Source organism: Myotis davidii, unplaced genomic scaffold (genome assembly GCF_000327345.1).
Source record: "Myotis davidii unplaced genomic scaffold, ASM32734v1 scaffold118, whole genome shotgun sequence".
Lineage (NCBI taxonomy): Eukaryota > Metazoa > Chordata > Mammalia > Chiroptera > Vespertilionidae > Myotis > Myotis davidii.
This window is the reverse complement of record NW_006290441.1, coordinates 3,412,433-3,433,365: the sequence shown is the minus strand read 5'-3', so window position 1 is coordinate 3,433,365 and position 20,933 is coordinate 3,412,433. Positions and strand designations below refer to the sequence as shown.

General features: G+C 55.4%; 1 protein-coding gene across 1 annotated transcript; it reads right to left on the bottom strand.

The window, feature by feature from the left end:
* Nucleotides 1-1,982: 1,982 nt before the first annotated feature.
* Nucleotides 1,983-6,887, bottom strand: LMO1 (LIM domain only 1). Its single transcript, XM_015563735.1, has 3 exons — nucleotides 6,550-6,887; nucleotides 3,913-4,038; nucleotides 1,983-2,357 (listed from the first exon to the last, which is right to left on the bottom strand). The coding sequence occupies exons 1-3, from the start codon at nucleotides 6,753-6,755 to the stop codon at nucleotides 2,252-2,254; spliced, it is 438 nt and encodes a 145-aa protein (XP_015419221.1). The 5' UTR covers nucleotides 6,756-6,887; the 3' UTR covers nucleotides 1,983-2,251.
* Between the last annotated feature and the right edge of the window lie 14,046 nt (nucleotides 6,888-20,933).

Genomic DNA, 20,933 nt, shown 5'->3' with positions numbered 1-20,933 from the left:
TGGAGAGTGGGGCTACGGTCCTTTTCAAAGGCCAGCTCTGCTCTTGGGGGCTTTCAAAGCCTGGCTGCCTGACTTTGAGTCTATTTCATTGTGAGTGAATTAATTGTTGTGCAACCTAGAGTGGTGAGACAAGTTAATTACATAATTACTACAAAATGACATGTTATTTCATGGCTGCAATATGGTAACTCTGTTGGAAACAATTGTAATTGCCCAGAAACTGCATTCGAGTGGCTCCATAATCTCTCGATAACCATGTAATTAACTTGTGTTACAACTTTATCTGCAGCAAACTCTGAAGTTAGTAGTTGGGAACCTTGGGGTGGGCACAGCCACCTGAGACCTAAGGGCCCAGGAAGGGTCTGGCATTGGGGGCTCTGCTACGATCCAGGAAGAGAACTTGCCTTTTCATGTTGAGCAAGAAAAATCCCATATTCAGGGCTCCAGCCCCCAAACTCATCCACCATCTCGTCAGGTCGCTCCCCAGTTTCACCAGCCTCGTGGCACATAATAGCCACGGCAGCCTGGCTGCCTGGCTCCCTGGCTCTCTTCTCTCTCACACACATGGATGCAGTTCCTTCACAGGAGGGGGAGCCCCCAAAGTTGAAAACTCCTACCACAAGATCTTTGGCCCTAGCAATCTCTTCCCGTGGAGTAGGCCACCGGCCACAAAACTACAACTTAGAGACCTAGCCCATCAGAGCCTGGAGAGCAGCCTGAAGTCAGGGTGACTGGAGGCCCAGGCCCACCCACCCCAGCAGCCGGTTCCCGGCCCAGGGTCAGGCAGTTGAAGCAGTGGGCCGGCTCCCTCAGCCCTGGGCTCTGTCCCTGGGGAAGGACAGCAAGTGGCCTGATGGTGGGGGAGCCTGTCCATACAGCCTTCCATGTCAGGTTGGACCCCAGGAGCCCCCCGCCCCCTGCCCCCTGCCTTAAATACTGCTCTAGGATGTTTTTCCAGTTCTAGGCTCTGTGCTGGGTGCTGTGGCTGCAGCCAAGACAAGACAGCATGCCTGTTGCCCTGGGTGAGCCTGGCTCAGCAGGTGGACAGAAAACACCCCGGGTGTCTGCCTGCCAGGCTATTGTCTGGCCTGAGTTCAGTGCCTGTCCACTTGCCAGTCTGTCCCGGCCTATCTCTGCCTACACACCCACCTCTTGTGTGTCCCTCTCTCCTTCCAGCACATGTGTTGGACTGGGTGTCCGCTGGCTGATCTGTCCCTGACTCTGGAGTTGTCACCAGTGGTCCTGTGTGCACTGGAGGGAACTGGCCTGTCCCAGGTCCCCCTGCAGTGTTCATCCTCACCGTGACGCGCTGTTGGTTTTCCTGGCTTTCTCTCTCCTCTTCAAGGGCACGGACTGTGTCCGATTCATGATTCATCCTCAGGTCTGGTGCTTAAGGCGTGGGGCTGAGACAGTGGATTAAGGTTTGCCGACTGAGTGAACGGAAGCCTCCAGCTGCGCGGGCTGCGTTACAGGGGAGCAGGACTGTTCTTGGTCACCCAGAAAGGGCAGGGGGCTGGGCCCCAAGTCAGGCCCAGCTGCAGGGAGGAGACAGCAAACGCTGCCCATCACTCTGAAAGCAAAGAGGGGTTTCAGGGTGGTACTCCGTGTAGGGGGCTCCGGATTGGGGTCCCACTATGGAGGAGGTCAGAGCTAGGTTGCTCTCTGGGCAGAGAGAGGGGGGTCTCAGTGGATCGATATAACAGAGGAACCCGGGGAAGAAAGGGTTTCATCTTGTTCCTCTTCATCTTGGGGATCTGCTCAGAATCAGGGCACATGCTCTGCCAGGGGAAGGGGGCACCCCAGTTCCCACCTCTGGGGTGCTTGGGGTTGCCCCCTCCCTCCAGCTTCCCCCCCCTAAAACCCACCTGGAGAACCCCATGCCCTGCTCCATGTCCCTCCACCCCCAAAAGCACCCCCACTGTCAAGCAGCAGGGAGGGGGCCCAGGTCTGTGTCAGTCATGTGATCAATGCAGAGGAACCTCCCCGGAAACATTCATAAGTTTAATCCACGCCAGTAATAAAATCGCATTACATTTCTCATAAAATAAATGTTCCCATTTATATACAGAAGACAGACTGTACAGGCCCAGCCTGGCCCCAGGAGGGTCACACACAGATGGGCACCGGCGGAGGGAGGGCCGTCCTTCCCGTGGAGGACGGAGGAGTTCTAATCGGCGGGAGAGCGGTTGGCCGGCCGGGCGGTGGGCAGGCGGGCAGACGGACAGACGGGCCGGAGGCCAGGCGCCGGGCATTACTGAACCTGCGAGTCAAAGGTGCCGTTGAGCTGCCCCTCCTCATAGTCCATCTGACACAAGATCATGTTGTTCTTCAGGAAGAATTTGTCTCCCACACAAAACCTGGAAAATCCGAGCAGGAGAGACAGGTCATGGAAGGGTCCCAGAGGGCAGCGGGGGCCCCCAGACAGAACTCAGGAGGGCTCTGGCCCCAGAGAGCCCAGCTCGGCTGGAGTGGACCATGGGACATGAGGTCCTGGGGGTTTGCTCCTTGAACTTTCCAGAGGGCACACCCTAAAGTCCGTGGGTTAGCCCGGCCCTCCGCCCGGCCCTGCAGCCTGGGGGGTGGGACAGGCAGACAAGCCTGGGCCACAGGCCTTCCAGTCAGATCCCCCATAGAGGGCTGGTGTGAGTGAGAAGGGATGGGAATAAGCTACCCCTGTCCCAGAGAGGGAGAAAGAGAGAGGAGAACAAAGAAACAGGAAAAGACCCAGAGAGGACAGAGGTAGAGATGGGAAGGAGAAAGGGGTAAAATGGTTAATTTTCCCACCCCCTGTCCCCTCCCCAATTTAAGAGGATGGTCAGTGAAAGGCACTCTCTCTAAGCAGAACCTGTGGGTTTCCTGGAGCATCTGTCCAGGAGGAGGGGACCCTGTTCCACCATCTGCGCCCTACCAAGGAGGGCTCTGCCTTTCCCTCTCTTCATCCAGTCTTCCTTAAGCCCTGGAGGATTCAGCCCTTCCCTCAAAGATGTCCCCAAGGTGGCTGAGCTGTCAGTGGGACCCCAGGGTCCCAGCAGATCCCAGTCTAACCACCAGGTGGCGCTGCAATGTCACCGAGCCCTCCTAGCAGCGGGTCTGGCAGAGCCCCAGCCAGGACAGTGTTCCCTACAGGTCCTGCAGGACCTAGTCCTCTGGGAATATGCTCCTTCCTGTCTAGGGGCTCCTGAGAAAGGGGCCTCCTTCAGAGCCCCCCAGCCAGGAGGGCGCTAGTCCCTTAGGTCCCTGAGGTCTCCCACAGGGCTGGGGCCAAAAGACCAGAGAGGAGGCTGGGAGGGAACCAGAATCACAGAAGAGGAGTCAGCAAGGAGGGGCTGTTCCCTGAAGAGATTTCGCCCTCTGGGCCTGGGAACCCCTTCTCACTAGAACATACATGCACATGGCACACACTAAGGGCACAGGGCATGTGTACAGAACCCTAGTACATGCACATTTAAAACGGTCTTTTCCTGCACCTGCCTACTCATCATGCACAGAGTACACACTTAGAAACACATGCATATGCATATGCCCACGTGGACATGGATATTTAAAACCACACATGCACATGGCACCCTGTGCATACACAGTAAGCCCATACATGCTCCCATCCACTACATTCACACAGACAGAACAAAGAAACAGGAAAAGACCCTGAGAGGACAGAGGTAGAGATGGAAAGGAGAAAGGGGTATGCGCACACAGTGTGGGAACACACACATCTGACTACAGTGCTTAGGCATATATAAAACACACATATGTACACACATACTAGTACTCAGGACAGCATGCACATGCAGCCACACACACACACACGGGACCCACATCTGCATGCAGGCCTCCACAGCTTCTGGTCTGTTCTGGCAGGAGTCACCTGGGGTCTAGTGAGTGTGTTGGACTTTCTACCCGTCTAGCACTCACCTCTGGTTGCAGAGCTGGCAGGCGAAGCAGTCGAGGTGATACACATTGTCCCGGGCCCGCATCACCATCTCGAAGGCCGGGATCAGCTTGCTGCAGGCAGCGCAGTTTCCCGTGGTGCCGAACAGCCTGCAGAGGGAAGGGTGCAGATGCTCAGGAGCCGGCCAGGGAGCTCGGGAGAGGGTGGCAGGGCAATTGCCTCCACCCATGCCCCTCCCCCCCAACCCTGTCTCTCCAGCTTTTACTAACAGATTAGGTTTCAGAGAAATTGGCACATCAACTGAGGGATGGAGGTGTAGGGGCTCAAGGGTCAGCTAACACTGCCCATCCCTGGGCTGGGCTGGCAAGGCCTCCTCCTAGGTTCCCACTGGGGTCCCTCAAGCCTCTGGTGTCACCAGAATACTGGGCTGGACCCTAAGCAGGACTTTAGATTCACACAAGCCAGGAATTAGAGGTAGCTGGCCAATCACAGGCTGTGTGTCCTCAGGCAGGACACCCAGTCTCTCTGAGCCTCATTTATTTCAACTGTACAATAGGGACTGAAATACAACCTTCACAGACTTGTTGTGAAAACTTTTGCAAATGCTCAGTTGCAACTCATGTAGTGAACACCTATATAGTGTTTACTATGTACCAGGCACTGTCCTAAGGACTTTACAAAGATCAACCCATTTAACCTTGACAACAACCCTTCGAGGGGGTCTTTTTCAGCTACCAACTCAACTATGCGACTTGCCTAAGTCCCTTTCCCTTTCCCTGGACCTCAGTCCATCCGTCTTTAAAAGGGGATGATGGACTAGATGGTCCTGTCCAAAGATGTTCCTACAACAGGATAGACGTCAAAACGAAGCTCCGAGGACCGTGGCACAATGCCACTTTGAGGCCAACAACCCTTCTTGTAGCTGCTGCCTGCCAAGTTCCAGGGACAGCGAGCTCACATGCTCCACACAGGCTAATCCCCGACTGGGTGTTTCAATGGTCTGAGCCAGCCAGGCTTCTCTTAGCTTCTGCCCTGCACACTGGCAGAGAAAGCCCCACGTGAGGCAAGGCGCTGAGAGGCAGGCGGGAGGCCCCTCTAATCCCTGATTTGTCCAGCTCAAGCTCAGGCGTCTGCGGACTAGCTTGGCTCCATTATTCATCAGCCCGAGCGGCGCGGTGGCTCAGATTAAGGCAGACAAAGGCTGGGCCACAGCATCTGCCTGCCACGAGGGGCCATTCTTGCCACCAGTCCAATAAGACTGCAGAGGGGGCAGGCTCTGGAGAGCCATTTTTCGGGGGCTGAAAAGCTCAAGGAAAGTCGCACCCCTACTCTGGCCCACTGGCCTACCTGGCCCCACAGTCATTCCCTGGCCTCTGCCAGCACCCAGGGAAACACCTCTAGGCTCCAGGAGCTGGGAGGGCCCAGAATGCTGTGGGTGCTTCAGCTCTCTGACAAGCCCAACCTGCGCTGTGGCCCATCCTCTCCAGGTTCCTCGGACTCATCGGATGGTCTGTCATCTCCTCTCAACCAGGTGATGTCCTAAACCTCCAGAGTTGGACACTGTATCCAGGTCCTTGGGGGGTGAGTCCCAGGAGCATCCCTTCCATCACCTCTCCTCCCGGCCTCAGCCTCTCTCGTCCAGCCCCGCCAGGAACACTGAGTCACGGGCCCTGGTTTATTGCATCACTTAAAAAACCAACAAACAGCAACAAACTCCTGCAAAAGGCAGAAGTTAAAAGGGAAGTTGCAAGCAGGTAAATCTTAGGCTCTTTGGGGAAGCAGGGAGCCTCCGCTGATACGCCCACCCCTCACCACCTCCATACCTGAGCAGAGGGAGCCCCAAGAATCCCTTGCCCCGACCTATTAATTAATGAGATGGGCCTTTCTTCCCCACAAGGCCCCTCCACCACCCGGAGCCTGTGTGAGAGCCAAATGCAGATGCTGGGTCTCCGCCAAGGCCCTTGCTCTGTGGCCTCCTTCCAGCCTTGCTGATGTCATAGACGGCCTAAGGGAGGGTTAATTGGGGGAGACAGTCCCAGGGAATAGGATGCAGGCTGTGGGGGAGGGGGAGTTAGAGCTCAGATGAATCAAAGCGGGAAGTTATCCTTTTCACCACTTCACAGAGGGGTAGACTGAGGCTCGGAGCTAGTTCAAACCCAGGTCTTTCAGCTTTGACATCAGCAGTCCTTCTCCCAGGGCCTGGCTGTCTGCCCTGCTCCCCAGGTATCCGGGCATCTAATCCCAGGGCCCTTCTGGAAAAGTGAGGGGAGCTGGGCCCTGGGGAGAGGTGGGAAGGAGGGCCCAGGACCTTCAGAGCTTTTCCACCTGCTCCTGGGAGCCCCTCCGAGGCAGCCCCTCCCAGATCCAGGGATGGGGGTCAGAAGCACGTGACAAAGGCAGGGCAGGGACAGGTTGGTGCCCACGGGAAGCTCAGCTCAGGTGCCTGTGGTTACAGATGCCTGCCCGGAACCTGTGGTGGCCACTGAGTCCCAGGAGTTAAAGGCGTGGCCCTGCCATGGGGGCTCTGCGGGCATGTGGGGGGGCAGGGCAGGGGCAGGACAGTCCGGGCTGAGCACACACTCAGGCTGTGCACTCTGGGTGCTGGGTCCACAGCCGGGGGCTCTCTGAGCAGAAGGGCCAGGCGGTGGGAGGCGGCCCACCTCAGGTAGTCCCGGCGGCACAGGATGAGGTTGGCCTTGGTGTAGAGGGTGGAGCCCACCTCGCCCAGGCGGCAGTCGCAGCAGGCGCACTTGAGGCAGTCCTCGTGCCAGTACTTGTCCAGAGCCTTCAACAGGTAGCGGTCCTTGATCTTGCGGTTGCAGCCGGCACAGCCCTTCTGCTTGCCTTTGGGCTGGACGGACAGCATCGGCACGCCTGCGAACGGACAGACAAGAGACAGATGGACATGGGTGGGCCCTGCGGCTCCGTGCCCTCTGAGAATGGGAGCCGCTGCTTCTCTCTGCTGTGCCCCCCCAGGATGGGGTTCCCAGGAGCCCTCGCTTTCTCCCCAGCAACCTCCTCCCTGGCCTCAGGTCCTGTCCTTTGGGCTGCATGGCACAGTCTGTTCCCCTCCCCTGTGAAGGTCCGTCCGGAAGCTCCAGGCAGCACGGGGGAGCCCACGTCTGCTCTGCCGCAGGGCACACACATGCCCGAGGCCTGGCCCCTGATTGTTCCGCCCCATGCAACCCCTGCCCCCTCTGCAGCCCGAGCTACAGGAGGCCTGAAGCTCCCCTCATGCAGTCATCATCCCATTGGCTCTTCCTGCAGCCCCAAGGATGGAACCTCATAAAGAGCATGGGATCCACTACAACCCCTAGTCCTTCCTGCCATCTCGAGACTCCCTCACACAGCTTGTGCGTTTATCCGTTTTAACCCCCCAAAGTCAGGCTACAGCCTCTTGGCTTATTCATGCAGACCCACGGAGGCGTCAAGAATATAAGATGCCCTGTGACAGTCCCAGGGGGGAGCAGGACTCTGGAGCTCACGCAGGTGTGTGCAGGAAGCTCTCCTCGGCAATGCTTGCAGTTAGTCAGACTTCCTCCCTGCCCTGGCCAGAGGGAGGGGAGGCTCCCAGCCTTTGGATCCCTGCTCTTCCCACCAGGACAAGAATCTCGGAGCCCCTGGCCCCCTCCCAGGGCCCACCGAGCTTCTCAACGTACAAGAAAAGGCCAAGTACGAGGGGCTGGGATCTAAGCCTGGCATTCACCAGAGGACAGTGATGCACGGCAGGCCGGTGTGGGCATCACTCACACCCCATGCACGCGGGCACAAGGAGTGACCACAGGGAAGAACCGCCAAGGAGATGGGGACAGACATCAGGTGTCATCCGGGAGCTTGGACATCCACGTGGAGCCCTGAGGCTTGAGTGTGGTGCAGACCAGGCTTGGTGGGGAGAGCAGGGAGTCTCAGATCTCCCACCTGGGGGGAGTGGAGGTGCCTGTGAGCACTCGTGAAGGTGGTGGGGATGGGGTGTTCCCTCCCTGACCAGGCTCAGGTGGATGGAGGGATTGACTCTGGAGAGAACAGCCCCCCCTTTCCTGCCTCCCTGGCTCTCCCACCAGCTCCTGCCCTCTGCCCTCTGCTCTTGGCCCCATCCTCGCCCTGCATTCTCCAGGGCTTTGAGTTCAAATCCTATCACCTGGCACCCCACCCACACACACACACACACCCACTACCCCCAGTCCATTGTCTGAGCTCAGTGATGGCGAACCTTTTGAGTTCGGCGTGTCAGCATTTTGAAAAACCCTAACTTAACTCTAGTGCCGTGTCACATATAGAAATTTTTTGATATTTGCAACCATAGTAAAACAAAGACTTATATTTTTGATATTTGTTTTATATATTTAAATGCCATTTAACAAAGAAAAATCAACCAACCAAAAAAAATGAGTTCGCGTGTCATAGGTTCGCCATCACTGTCTGAGCTGCTTCCTTGGTGTGACCCTTCCTCAAGCTTCCGAGGAGAACCACAAGGGGCCTCAGTCTCAAAATCCACAGGGAGGAGGTCCGATGGGCCTTCGGAGTGATTCTGAGCAAACGGTCTCCTTCTATAGATGAGGAAACTGAGGCTCAGGCAGCCCCAGGGGCTAGCGTAGGGCACCAGTTAAGCTGGCGCCTGGGGACCCTGCCCTCCTCCTGTGCTTTCTCAGCCTCATTGCCTCCTCAGACTCCTTTCTGAGATGGGGTGGCCCTTGGGCCCAGGGGCAGCAGGCCAGGTGAGGGCAGGGAGGCGGTGTCACAGGCTGCTGTGGGCTCTCTCCACCCGCCCTCCTCCAGTCCCCGCGGGGCTGTTGTTGCTGGGAAGTTCGCTGCCTGATTTCCTTAGTGCAGCTCTAAAGGTTAATTGGTCTGAGAGAGTGATGGGGCTCAGGACGACTCTGTCCCCGGCCTGCCTGCGTCTCTTCTGAGAGGGTTCAGCCCGGTCACAGCTCTGAGGAGCCCTGGAGGCCAGCTGGGGACCAGGCACCCCTGAGAACTAAGGTGGGCGGGAAGGGCTTCTTTCAAGACCTGGCCCACATACAGGGAGGAACCAGGTGTGGCCAAGTGGGGGAGGGGTGAAGATGTGGGAAGGTTTGGGGGGGTTTCTGGTGGGATGATTTCTCTCCAGGGCTTGCAGAGGGAGCACCCAGCCAGCATAGCCACCAACTTGGAAAATCTCAGGCCAGGCCTCTAGGATATACACTGAGGCTGATCTCTCCTTGCTTCCCTGACCCTTCCCCAGTAACCAGAGCTCTTCAGCTGTGCTCTCACTGGCGAGGGGTAGGAGTGGGTGAGGCCTGGTATATCCACCCATCTCAGGCAATGCACCTGCCCCACTAAGTTAAACCCCAAAATGATGGAGGATCTCAGCACTAGGAGCATCTGCCCCCTCCATCTCCCTCTGGCTTGGATCCTGGGCAGAATGCCTGGCCACTGAGCCACAGGGCTATAAACTATAGCAATAGCTGGCAATTCCATCACCAGAGCAGGCTGGTACCTAGCGGACCCAGGGAGGCCAGGAGAAACAAGCTTGCCCAGGTCTCCTACCTCCTACCTGTGCCTAGGCTGGGCCTGGCATGCGGCAGGTTCTTGGTAAGGCTTTGGGCACCCTGCTCTAGGGTGCTGAACTCTGCTTCCTGGGCCTGAAGTCTTAAGAAGCCGTGCGGTTTCTGCCAGAAGTGCACTGAGACAGAACACCAGGGCCAGCCTGGGGGTGGAAGTCTCAGAACATCTGGGGGCCTTGAACTTTCTCTGCCTGGAAAGGCTGAGGTCCTGGGAGAAGTCTGACTGGTCCCTCCCTTCTTCATGGAGCGCCCACACTGTGCTTTCTCTCCCTGGGTTAGTCCGCAAGACTTGAAAAAACTCCTGGAAAGGTAAGGAGGTTCTGAGGAGTTACAAATGGGTCCCTGCTCCCTAGAGGGTCCAGGCTCTCCCTGGGCACCCTGCCTCCCCACCCCCACCCAGCCTGTCAGCCGGCCCTGCAGACACCTCGCCCCCCTCCCTCCCCTGCCTGGCTCTGGGAGCTGAGCCTCGGGCCATGCACTTTCCATTAAGGAGATAGCATCCCTTTGCTGAAGTCCATTTGGGATCCATTTTAGTGTTATCTAAAAATCAAATCTACATGGTAATCCTTTTAATGTACTCCTGACTTTAGAAAAAAAACAGGTTTGCGCTCCTTCAGGAAAGGTTTTAAAGCATTACCCAGTAATTACTACTCACCCATGAAAACACTGATCTTTTACAATGGGTGATATGTGCGCCTGCCGCACACGCCCACACACGCTCAGACACACGCAGGGGACCTGGCCAAACAAACCAGTTCACTCAGCCCCCGTGCCCACCTCAGACCTCAGGGTGTGGAGGGGACATCTGCGGGGAGATTGGCCAAATCCCTACCCTGTCTCCACTCTGGGCGGGCTGATGGGGAAGGAGGCAGCCTCCCAGTCTGACTCATCCAGCTGCCAGACACTTACCCTCGGCTCTTTAATCTGGGAAAAAGCCAGACAGTCCAGGTGATCGGAGGGACTGCCAGAGGTCATTCAGCTCTTCCGCCCCCCTTCCCTCCAACCAGAAGAGCAGCCCTCCTCTTCGCATGGACTCCCCAGGTGGCCTGCCAGCCAGGCCCAAGTCTGCAGCCATCCTGCCCACCAATCCCAGGCCAGCTGCCTTTCAGATCCGGCAAGTGGACTTCTCCAAACTGCCAAGCCCGTTGGCTCCTGATCCCACCAATGCCTCCAGCTTGGAGAGGAGGCTGAGCCTGGCTGTGGAGCACTCCTGCCCCTTCCTAGTGAGCTCCTCCAAGGCCTGTCCTCCTACCCAGAATGCCCACCCCACCCAGCCCCAGGTCACTCCGGGCCTGCCCTGTGGCTCCCCCGCCTGCAGTCATTGTGGCCACCACTGGCAGCTCCACCTGGCACCTGCGGCCCCTTCCACAGCCCAGCATGTCCTGTGGGGCACTGTTGATCTGCTCCCCGCAGAACCCTGGAAGAGCACCCCCTCCATCCTGCAAGTGGATCTTGTTTGCTTCTGTCCGGGGCCCTCACACCACCACTGCTCCAGGAAGAAAGGCCTTGCCTGCCCACCCCACTCTGCCCCAAAGGGCAGGGGCAACAGAGGGGTTGAGGCAAAGAGCACAGCCCTTGAACTCGGAGCCCACTTTCCAGTCTGGGCCGTGTCCTAAGCAGCTGGAGGGCCTGGACCAAATCCCGTCACCTTCCTGACTTGCATCTGTGACTCGGGGGCAATGGTCTCTTCCCACACAGACTGTGGCGAGGGTAGAATGAGGTTGCACACGGGAAGCCACAGCACAGAGCCCGGCGTTCAGGGGGGACGAATGGGAACCGACATGCACTCCAGGCCGACCGCCTTCCCCCTCTGCCACTCGGTTTCTTTTCTCTATAACTTTTTGTCTTGATATAATCGCAAGCTTTCAGAAAAGTTGCAAGAATAGAAAGAACTCCTGTATATCCTTCACCCAGATCCCCTAAATACGAACATCTTACCATATTTACTATCTATCTACCTACCTATAATATTTTTCCTGACTCGTTTGAGTTGTTTTAGAGATGAAGCCTCTATGCCCTTTAATACTTTGGTGTTATTTCCTAAAAAGGCATTCTCCTCCACGAGCATAGTACGGTTATCAAAACCAGGACATTATCATTGACATAATACTGCTATCTAATCTATAGATCTCATTCTGATTTCACCAATGATTCCAAATAATGTCTTTTATGGCAATAAAATTCTTAATCATGCATTGCCTTCAGTTGTCAAGTTGAGTCTACTTAACTCTGGAAGAATTCCTAAGCCTTTGTGCTTCCAGGCACGGACAATTTTGGAATACAGACTAGGTTTTCATGGAATATCTTTCAACGTGGGTTTATCTGACATCTTTGACTGTGTGACTTTCACTCCTCTGTGCCTCAGTTTTCTTCGTTATAAAATGAGGGTGAAGATAGTACTCATCTCACAGCGTTACCACGAGGAATAAAGGAGTTAATATGTGTTCAGGACTAACTGGACCTGGGCGTCGGAAGTTAGCTCTGCTGAGGGTCACCCCACCCCATTCGGCCCATGATGACATCAGTCACAGCTCTGTCTCAGATCCCCCAAATAGTGATGGGCACTTATTTTGAGGAGACTAAACTAGTATGAATGTGCCACTGTGGCAAGAGTCACACGGGTACTGACTAGAGTCCAGCATGACCCAGAGGACGCCCAGTGGTCACTGCCAACGTGTGCAGAAGGAAGTCAGACCCTCTGTTGGGCTGTCCCGTGTCCGGCGAGTGGGAAGGGCTTGCTGTGGCAGCTCGGAGGGTGGCAGTTCGGGGCAGGTCCCCCTGGCTGCTCTGGAGCAAGCCCTGGGGGCACAGGCACGTGTGGCCTTGGTATTTCTCATAATCTCCCCTTGTACCTCAGTCCCAGTGCCAACCTGTGCCCACACAGCACAACACGGCTGCCCAGTCCAGTTCAGGGGCTTCCCTTTTTCACCATGGGCACCCTCCCCTCCTCTGGGGCAGGCAGGGAGCCTGGGCGGGGCTTTCCCGGGGCTAAGAGAGGTCTGTGGGGAGACAACGCCAATGGAACAGTTAGTGCTCAACTTCTCGGCACTTGGCTCACAACTGCCTTATGAGGTAGATACCATCATTCTTCTCATTGAACAGCAGGGAAACGGGGGCACGAGAAAGGCTATGACGTGTCATGGGCGACACAGTTAATCAGGGACAGAGTGGGGATTTGAACCCGGGCAGTCTGTATTTGGGGCCTCAGCACTGGACTCACCTGCTCTGCTGCCAGCCTGTGTGTGGCTAACCTCTGAGGGGCTACCGACCCAGGCGGGAGGCACTGCAGAGATTAGGAAACCTGGGTGGTACACAGGTGCAGGACACACATGCAGGTATACACAGCCACACACAAATACAGTTACATGGAATGACACACACATACATTAGGTCCACAAGAGGCGGGACTGTGTCTATGTATTCTCCTCACAACAATTTTATTCTAGTGCCCATCACAGTGCTAAGTATTGTAGCTGCTCAGTAAGTTGCATGAAAATACATAGGCATGCATCCAAGCACACACATGCCTGGATGTGCGTGTGTAAACATATTGCCTTTTGAAAAACTACATTTCCAAAGATTGGGACATCGCTCAAAATCAAGCTCTGATTTGAACAAAAGTCTTAGTGATCTGTTCTCAAAACCACTTTCCTGGGGAAAGGAAGAGTGCGAGCCCCCATGTTCCACCCACATGGACTTATGTGGAGGGTGGAAGCTATCCAGGAAGTCCCACCGTCATCACACCCACTTCAGCTGCTGTGTGTGTGTGTGTGTGTGTGGTGGTGGTGGTGGTGGTGGTGGTGGTGGTGGTGGTGAGGTGTCTGTGGCCTTCAGGAATCTGGGTCCCTACCACCTGCAAGGTGCTTGTACCCACCTGGGCCCACACCTGGGCCTGAACTGCAGTGTAGAATCAGAAACGGAGCCAACCTCAGCCCCTCCTTGGCATCAATGCCGTTTAATAAGGAAATTTGAAAGTGTAATCTAATTCTGCAGAATCTCTTTAAATCTCGTTTTCTCAGAAGTCACTTCATTTCGCACGGACACATCCAGCCTTGTGAGAAGGCCTCCATTTCACACCAGTTTTATCTCCACAATTTCTCGTCTCACTGCACTCCTATCCCAGGGCCTTGCCACGCAGCAGGCGAGGCCTGAACTAATAGCATTTCCTACTCATTTGGAATCAAAAGCCAATGAGAACAACTGTTGAAATGCACGGCGACAGCAGCCTAGGGCACGCTCATCACCGCCCTCTGCGCCCCTATGCGCAGGCAGCATGCTTCCTGGGTTAGTGGGGGAGAGAAGCAGGGTCCTGTGGCCTCCAACTCCCGCTGGGGCCAGTGAGGGAGGCTGCGACTCGGCTCACGGGTGCGGTCAGCTCAGTGGAGGAACTGGCCCCTCTCGTGCTGGGACTGCCCCTAAAGGGGGTGTGAGAGTCGTAGAGGCTAAGACTGGGGGCCTTGCAGACAGATGGCCTCAGCTTGAATTCCACCACTTCCTAGTTCTGCCTCAGTTTACTCACCTGCTAAATGAGGACAGCCTACTCTGAAGGGTTACTTTGAGTATTAAATTAGATTCATAGACATGAAGTACGTAGAACAGAGCTTAGCTTTACAAAATCAGCTAAGAAAACGTATGTGTATCTCATGACCCAACAATTCTATTCCTGGCCATATGCCCAACAGAAAGGAGACCTTATGTCCACCCAAGGAGATATATACAAGGATGTTCACAGCCATTTACTTCATAATAACTCCCAACTGAAAACACCACAAATGCCCACCGACAGTAAAATGGATAATGAATTATGGTATATTCATACGATAAAAGGATCCACAGCAGCGAAAAGGGACAGATCACTGATACACACAGCAATATGGATGAATCATAACGCTGTATGGAAGAAGTCAGACACAACAGGGCACATACCATATACTTCTATTTATATGTAATTCCCCAACAGGCAAAACGATCTGTGACAGACGTCAGAATAACGGGTGTGCTATCGCCCGGCAGGGGGTGCGAGGGAGCCCGCGGAGGTGCTGGGAATGCCCTCTGTCTTGGTCTGGGTGGAGTTAAAATGATGTATACACATGTAAACACTCACTGGAATGAACATTTGAGACTCGTGCAATTTACCGCGTATATTTCACATCTCAATTTTTTTAAAAAAAGAACTACTAGTAAGACGGAGCCCCCTCAGGCGGGACTTTGTATGCCTCTTCAGGAAGCCCACCTTTCACCAGCACTTGCAGCATCTGTCCTCTCACTGAATCCTCATTTTAACTCCCAGGTACTCAATGATTATCCCCATCTGACAGGTGAGGAAACAGAGGCCCAGGGAGGTTCAGGCCCTTCCCCAGGCCACACAGCTAGAAGGATACAGGGCAGGGATGGGAGCCCCAGCACCCCAGATTCCAGAGCTCAGGTTCTCACCCAGAACACGCCCATGGCCTCCCTGGAGCAGCATCTGGGTGCCCCTGTACAGCTGCAGGCCGGATGATGCTGGGCTGGGGTGAGGGCATGTGTAGAGCAGGGCCTGGGCTGAGACCAGGGGGAACTATGGCCCATGGTCTGGTGGGTCACAGGTTGTTTCTGCTCATCTGCTGGTCCTTTAGAAGCTATGGTTGCTGTCGGACCTTAAAAGGGCATCTGGGCAAGGTCAAAGGGAGACATGGACCAGAAACTAAGGACATAGAAGGGACAGGGGGGCTGGGCAGGGAGCAGGAGGGCTGTGTAGAGGCAGACCCAAGATGTTTGCTTTGTAGCCTTGACAGTGATGAAGAAGCCTTGAGATGGCACATGGCCTCAAGGGGGAGGGTCAAGCTGTGAGGGGAAAGCTGGGGGCTCCAGACCCAGAGCCACAATAGTGGGGGGAACCCTCAACGACAGCCAGGGGCTTGTGTGTCAATGAGGAAATGGGAAGGAAGAGGTCCTGGAGAGGGGCTGGCTCAGGTAAGACATTTAAAAGCAGCCCAGCCCTGCAGCTGTGGCTCAGTGCTTGAGCGTCAATCTACGAACCAGGCAGTCACAGTTCAATTCCCAGTCAGGGCACATGCCTGTGTTGCAAGCTCAATCCCTGCTGGTGGGTGCAGCAGCAGTGGCGGGAGCCTCACCTGCCTCCGTGGCAGCACTAAGGATGTCCCACTGATGGCTTAGGCCCGCTCCCCCTGAGTGGACATCCCCCAAGGGCTCCTGGACTGCAAGAGGGCACAGGCTGGGCTGAGGGACCCCCTCTCTGAGTGCACGAATTTCGTGCAACGGGCATCTAGTAAATAAATAAAGGCTGTCCGGCAATGCTTGCCTTCTCTAAAGCACCCAGTCCCTCCTGGTCTCCGCAGTCCACCACAGGAGGGAAGAGTACAGATGTCTCCAAACATCTGTAGCCACTGTAGTCCCGTTCAATCACATGATAATACCCTGTATTAAATACCTACTGTGTGCCAGGTACTTTATTCTCATTAACTCTCATCCTCATCACTGAGGTCAGGGAACTCATAGAACCTGCCGGAGGGCACAGCTGTGAGGGGCCAAGCGGGCCTTCAGACCCAGGCAACTGGCCCCAGCCCCTCCCTGCTCTCTATCAGGGCCAGAGGCAACACTGCATCATCTTTTTCCTAAGCCACAGCGACAGTGAACTTCTGCTTGGACCCAGTCTTGACCTTGGGAAGAGAAGGAGGCTCTAGAGGCCCCTTCCTGGGATCCATCGGTCAGGGTGGGCTTCCGGCCCCCAAGGCCCCATGGAGGAGCATTCCTGTGCAGGAGCACGAAGCAGCAGGCATTTCTGCAGCGTGTGCTGGTGGAGGCAAACCTTCCTAGGAATGGAGTGTCCTAGAGCCTGGACCCGCAGTGACCTTCCGTGACCTTCCAGTGTGTGTAGACGATGGGTCGGAGGGGCTTCCACACACCTCATTGTGGAGGGAAGCTGGGTCCCACACAGCCCTGTGTTAGGAAACAGCTTGAGGGGACCCAGTGGGGAACTTGCAGGGGCCTGGAGGGTTCAGTGAGAGACACCAGAGCAGGTCCGATTGGAACCGGCTCATGAACCACACACAGTTTCCTCGGCTATCTGGTGAGGGGAATTTAGAGACATCAGAATGTGCTCTTTGTCACTAGGAATGATGCTTAAGTTAACTGCATAGTTATCTGCAGCGGGGAGTGTAGGCATTTTCTTCCAGCTCTCTGGTGGTCTCTGTAAAGTCCCAGATGTATCTCTAAAGCAATAGGACTCTAGATCGCCTCCTCCAAACCTGGGCTCTGCACTCTTATCCAAGCTTCCCCTCACCATACAAACACCATCACCCACCCAGATGTTCCGGCCAGAAACCCAGTCATCTTCAGACCTCTCATCCCCCTTCCTCTGCTGACTCCTTCTCCCCATCCCACCTGCTTCTTTTCATTTCCAGCGCTGCCACCATCTTTCACCACATTATCAGCATAGCTCCCCACCAGCCTCTCGTGTCTAGGATCTACAATCCATTCTTCACACAGCAGCTGGAGAAATCTTTCCAAAGTAGGTCATGTTACTGCTCAGCTTGAAACCCTTCTATAACTTCCGGTGGCCTAAGAATTCACAATCTTGATCAAGCCCAGGATATCCTCATGTGGGTCTGCCGCTGCCTCCCTCTCTCACAGGGCACTCCAGTCACATTCTAGATCTCCCTACTGCCACAGGGCCTTTGCACATGCTGTTTCCCCCTTTATAGAACACCTTCCTGCCTCTTCACGTGGCTGGCTCCTTCTCATCTTTGGCTTTCGGCTTCCCTGCCATCTCCCTCAGAAAGGCTTTCCTTGACCTCCTTATGTCCTTATTTAAATGACTCCCTCATCATTTCCTTTTGAGTTTTTATCACAATTTATAATTGTTTTACTGTTCTGTGATTTTACTTGAAAAAAAAAAAAAAGGTCTCTCTCATAAGATTGTAAGCCCCATGAAGGCCTGTTTAGGACCCTGCCTAGCTCGTTCACCGTTGTGTCCTCAGTATTGAGCCCCGCAGCTCCCTTTTTAACCGTCAGTTCAGTTAATGAATGAAGATACTCAGATTTGACTGGCAAGAGTCTGCTGGCCAGTGTGGGCTGATGCAGATAGGCAGGCTCCCCCGAGACAGGAGCCCTCGGCCCCAAAGCACCTGTAGCTTTAAGGCCTAACAACCAAAGCGATGCCTAGGTCCTGCCTGCCTTGATCTGGATTTTTGAGAGGCCCATCGCAGCGCAGTGCAGGGCTCCCGCTGAGAAACGACGGCTCTTGTACAAATACAAGCTTTCTATCCCTTCGATAAAGGGACAGCAGTCCTGCCCTTCAGGCCCTGCAGACCCTTGCATGTAACTACTCCATCCCAACCCTCAGGGGCTGGGGGTGGAGCCAGAGCACAGGCATCTGTGTAACCGCAGCAGTCATCTTTCTCTTTGCATCTGTGGCCCGGGCACCTCCTCCTCCCGACACAGGCCTAACCTCCCCAGTCACCCACCTGAGGGTCCTCTTGGCTGACAGATATGACCACTCTTCTGGTCTAGTCTAAGCGCTGGGGGCCCCGTGGGAGGAAAAAGCCCCTGAAATTTGCCGCAGAAAACCCCAGGCCCAAGCTTTTCTCTCTCTGTAGCCTCCACCAAACCCCATCCCATCCTGGGCTGCTGGAGCTAGCCCCCAGGGCTCTTGACAGGATGCTGCTTGGAGCTGCACAGCTGTGGGGACCAGCAGGGAAATGTCTGGAAGGTACATTCCCCAGACAGCAACCCAGCTGCTCCCTGGGCACCCGCAAAGCCCGAGTCACCCGTCTAATGAAACAGGGCTCCCCAGGGGCCTGCAATCTCCGCAGAGAAGGAGGAGGGCACGGACTCCCAGACGAGTCTCAATTTCACAGCATCAGGGACGTGAGCACCAAGGCACTGAACCAGAAAACGAGAGTCTGGCAGGAGCGGCAGACACACCGTGAGCGCCAGGGGATCAGAGATTAGGGCCCTTCAAAATCAATTTTGAATTCAAACTTTTAAATGTGTTCTCCAGACGCAAAGAAGGGACCCTCCAGGCAGGCTGGGCCCGGCCAGCTGCTGGGTCCCGCTTCCTCCCGGAAGCAGCCAGGCCCACCTGCCAGCCACTGGGCTGGATGACCAGGGAGGCAAGCTGGCCAGGAGGGAGACTCCAGACCCCGCCCCCGGGAGCTGCAGGGACAGGAGCCCCTGGGGCTCACCTCACAAGCACTACCTCTGGGGTGCCTGCCTGAGATGCTGTCCTGGGGCTTCCTGGTGAGGCTTTGGGGGCTCCTCCGCCCTCCTTTACGCATCTGGATGAGAGGAGCTAAGTGCAAGGCTCCCACCCCCAGCCTGTCTGAGGAGGCTCATGGGGCACCAGTGGCTGAAACCATTGGGAATGCGAGCCTTGGACTCAGACAGGCAGAGATTGTAGCCTACACCACTCCTGGGCTCCCAGGGAGAAGATTCTGGTTCAGAAGTGCATTTCCCCTCTGGAAGCCTGGTGGGAAGAAGCCTGCCATGAGTGTCGTAGAATGCAGGCCCTGTGGAGGGTGAGTGAAGCCCCCAGAGCAAAGGGAGAGACAGTGGCATCTGCGTGCGAGTCAGCGGGGCTGCTGGGAAAGCTGGCGGGGCCCCAGGCTGCATTTTCGGAGGCGAGGTGTCTGCGGGCCAGGGAGCTGACAAGCACGCTGCCTGTTACTGGTCAGACCACGTGTGGAGCACTGCGCCCTGTTTGGGGCCCTGCCCTGGGATTGTAGACAGGGACACACAGGGCAGCAGGCCCCACGAAGACGCTGAGGTTAACAGATCGCTCCAGCCACACCTTGGAGGAGGCCCCAGGGCCCGCAGAGGATGCTCCTGGCAGCCCACCTATGGCTCCCTGCTCCTGCCGGGTCCCTACTCAGCCATATTTGTTCCTCCAAGCCTATGATCAGCCCAGCACTGAGGCCTTCCTCATTGCTGGGTGGGGAACCCGGCCCATGACAAGCCTGTCTGACCCCAATGACCTCATAGCCTCTACTTGCCAGTCTTCCAAACTCAAGACTAACCATCAACTTTAAGCCACACTCCTGAGACAGAGACACCAGTGACTGGGAACCACTCCTCTGCTGAGAGGCAGGCAACAGAAGGGGTAGCCGAGGCCATGGGTCCGCAGAGACCTCACAGGGAGCCCCTGCTGGGGTGAGGTGAGCTGGGCGGGGGCAGGAGTCAGCGGACCACTTAAGGAAGAGCAGGCAGGGATGCCCTAACCCCTCCCGCCCTGGCTTGGGAGTGGGCTGCAGGCTCTGTAAGGAAATTACAACACAGGCCTGGGTAATGCTCCTTTTAGTTACAGCATAAACTGCAGCAATAAAGCGTACCTGGGGAATGTTTAGAGAAAGCACTAATGATTTCTTCCCCAGTGGTTAATAAATTCACTTCCAGATCAATTTGTTCGCGATAGAGCCCGGCGAGCGGAACCCGCGAGGCGGGCACAGCCGAGTGTGTCTTTTTCAGTATAAATGATTTATTACGATGATTAGCGGCACATAAACAATTTAAAATACAACGCTAATTAGTTTGGGGAAAAAGGAGGGGAAAAGCCACGCTGCCTCTCTCCCCATTATGTTCTACTTCCCTAAGTGTGTACTTTTTAATTAAATCCAAATGTCACAATAAATTTAAAGTGTTTTATTACCACTCGGGCTAACGAAGGCAGTCATGCAAGCCCCCTTCCCAGGCATCCGCGGGCTCGGCTGGGGGTGAGGATGGGGGTAACCAGCAGGGTCTGTCCACAAACTCTCCTGGAGGTGGGAGGTTTTTGTGAGATCTCTGGAAACCCCTCCTGATTTCTGGCAGCCCCAACCTGGAGACCTCTGGGAGTCCCCTCTTTCTCTCCCCTTCCTGGCAGCCCAAGTGACGACACTTTAATGCCGGCTCTGACCAGCCCAGATGCCAGGCACGTCTTCTCGGTGGTCCCCCGGGACTCTGCACCCTCCTCGAGCCCTCCTCAGGGGCTCTATCATCATATACCTAATACCTCTGCCTGCCCAGCATCAGGGTGGCATTTCCTATGCATCTTACCTTGTCCTTGTGCCAGTGCTATGAGTAGTAATTAATTTTGGGGATGGGGAAATTGAGGCTCAGAGAGGTGGGAACATTTATCTAAAGTCACACAGCTATAAAGTGGGCTTTTGCAACATCCCTATTCCTATCCCACCATCTGCCTCAGAACCCACATCTAACCACGCCCTGGTTTCCCAGCCCCCAGAATGCGGAATAGAAAACAGAGCACAGAGCCTTGCTTTGCCCAGAAACACATTTGAGGCAGAATTTCAGGCCAGGGACCTGGACTCTGATGAATCTGGGTTCAAGTTCAGGCTCTGCCATTGACCCACAATATAAACTCAGCGAGGCTCGTAGCCTCTCTGAGCTTCAGCTTCCCTGTCCGCAGAGCTGGAGCAATAGCACCCAATTCACAGGCCAAAGAACCAAAGCCGCTAAAGCAAGCAGAGTGCTCTGCAAGCCGTGACACGCTGTGTAAGTTGAAATTA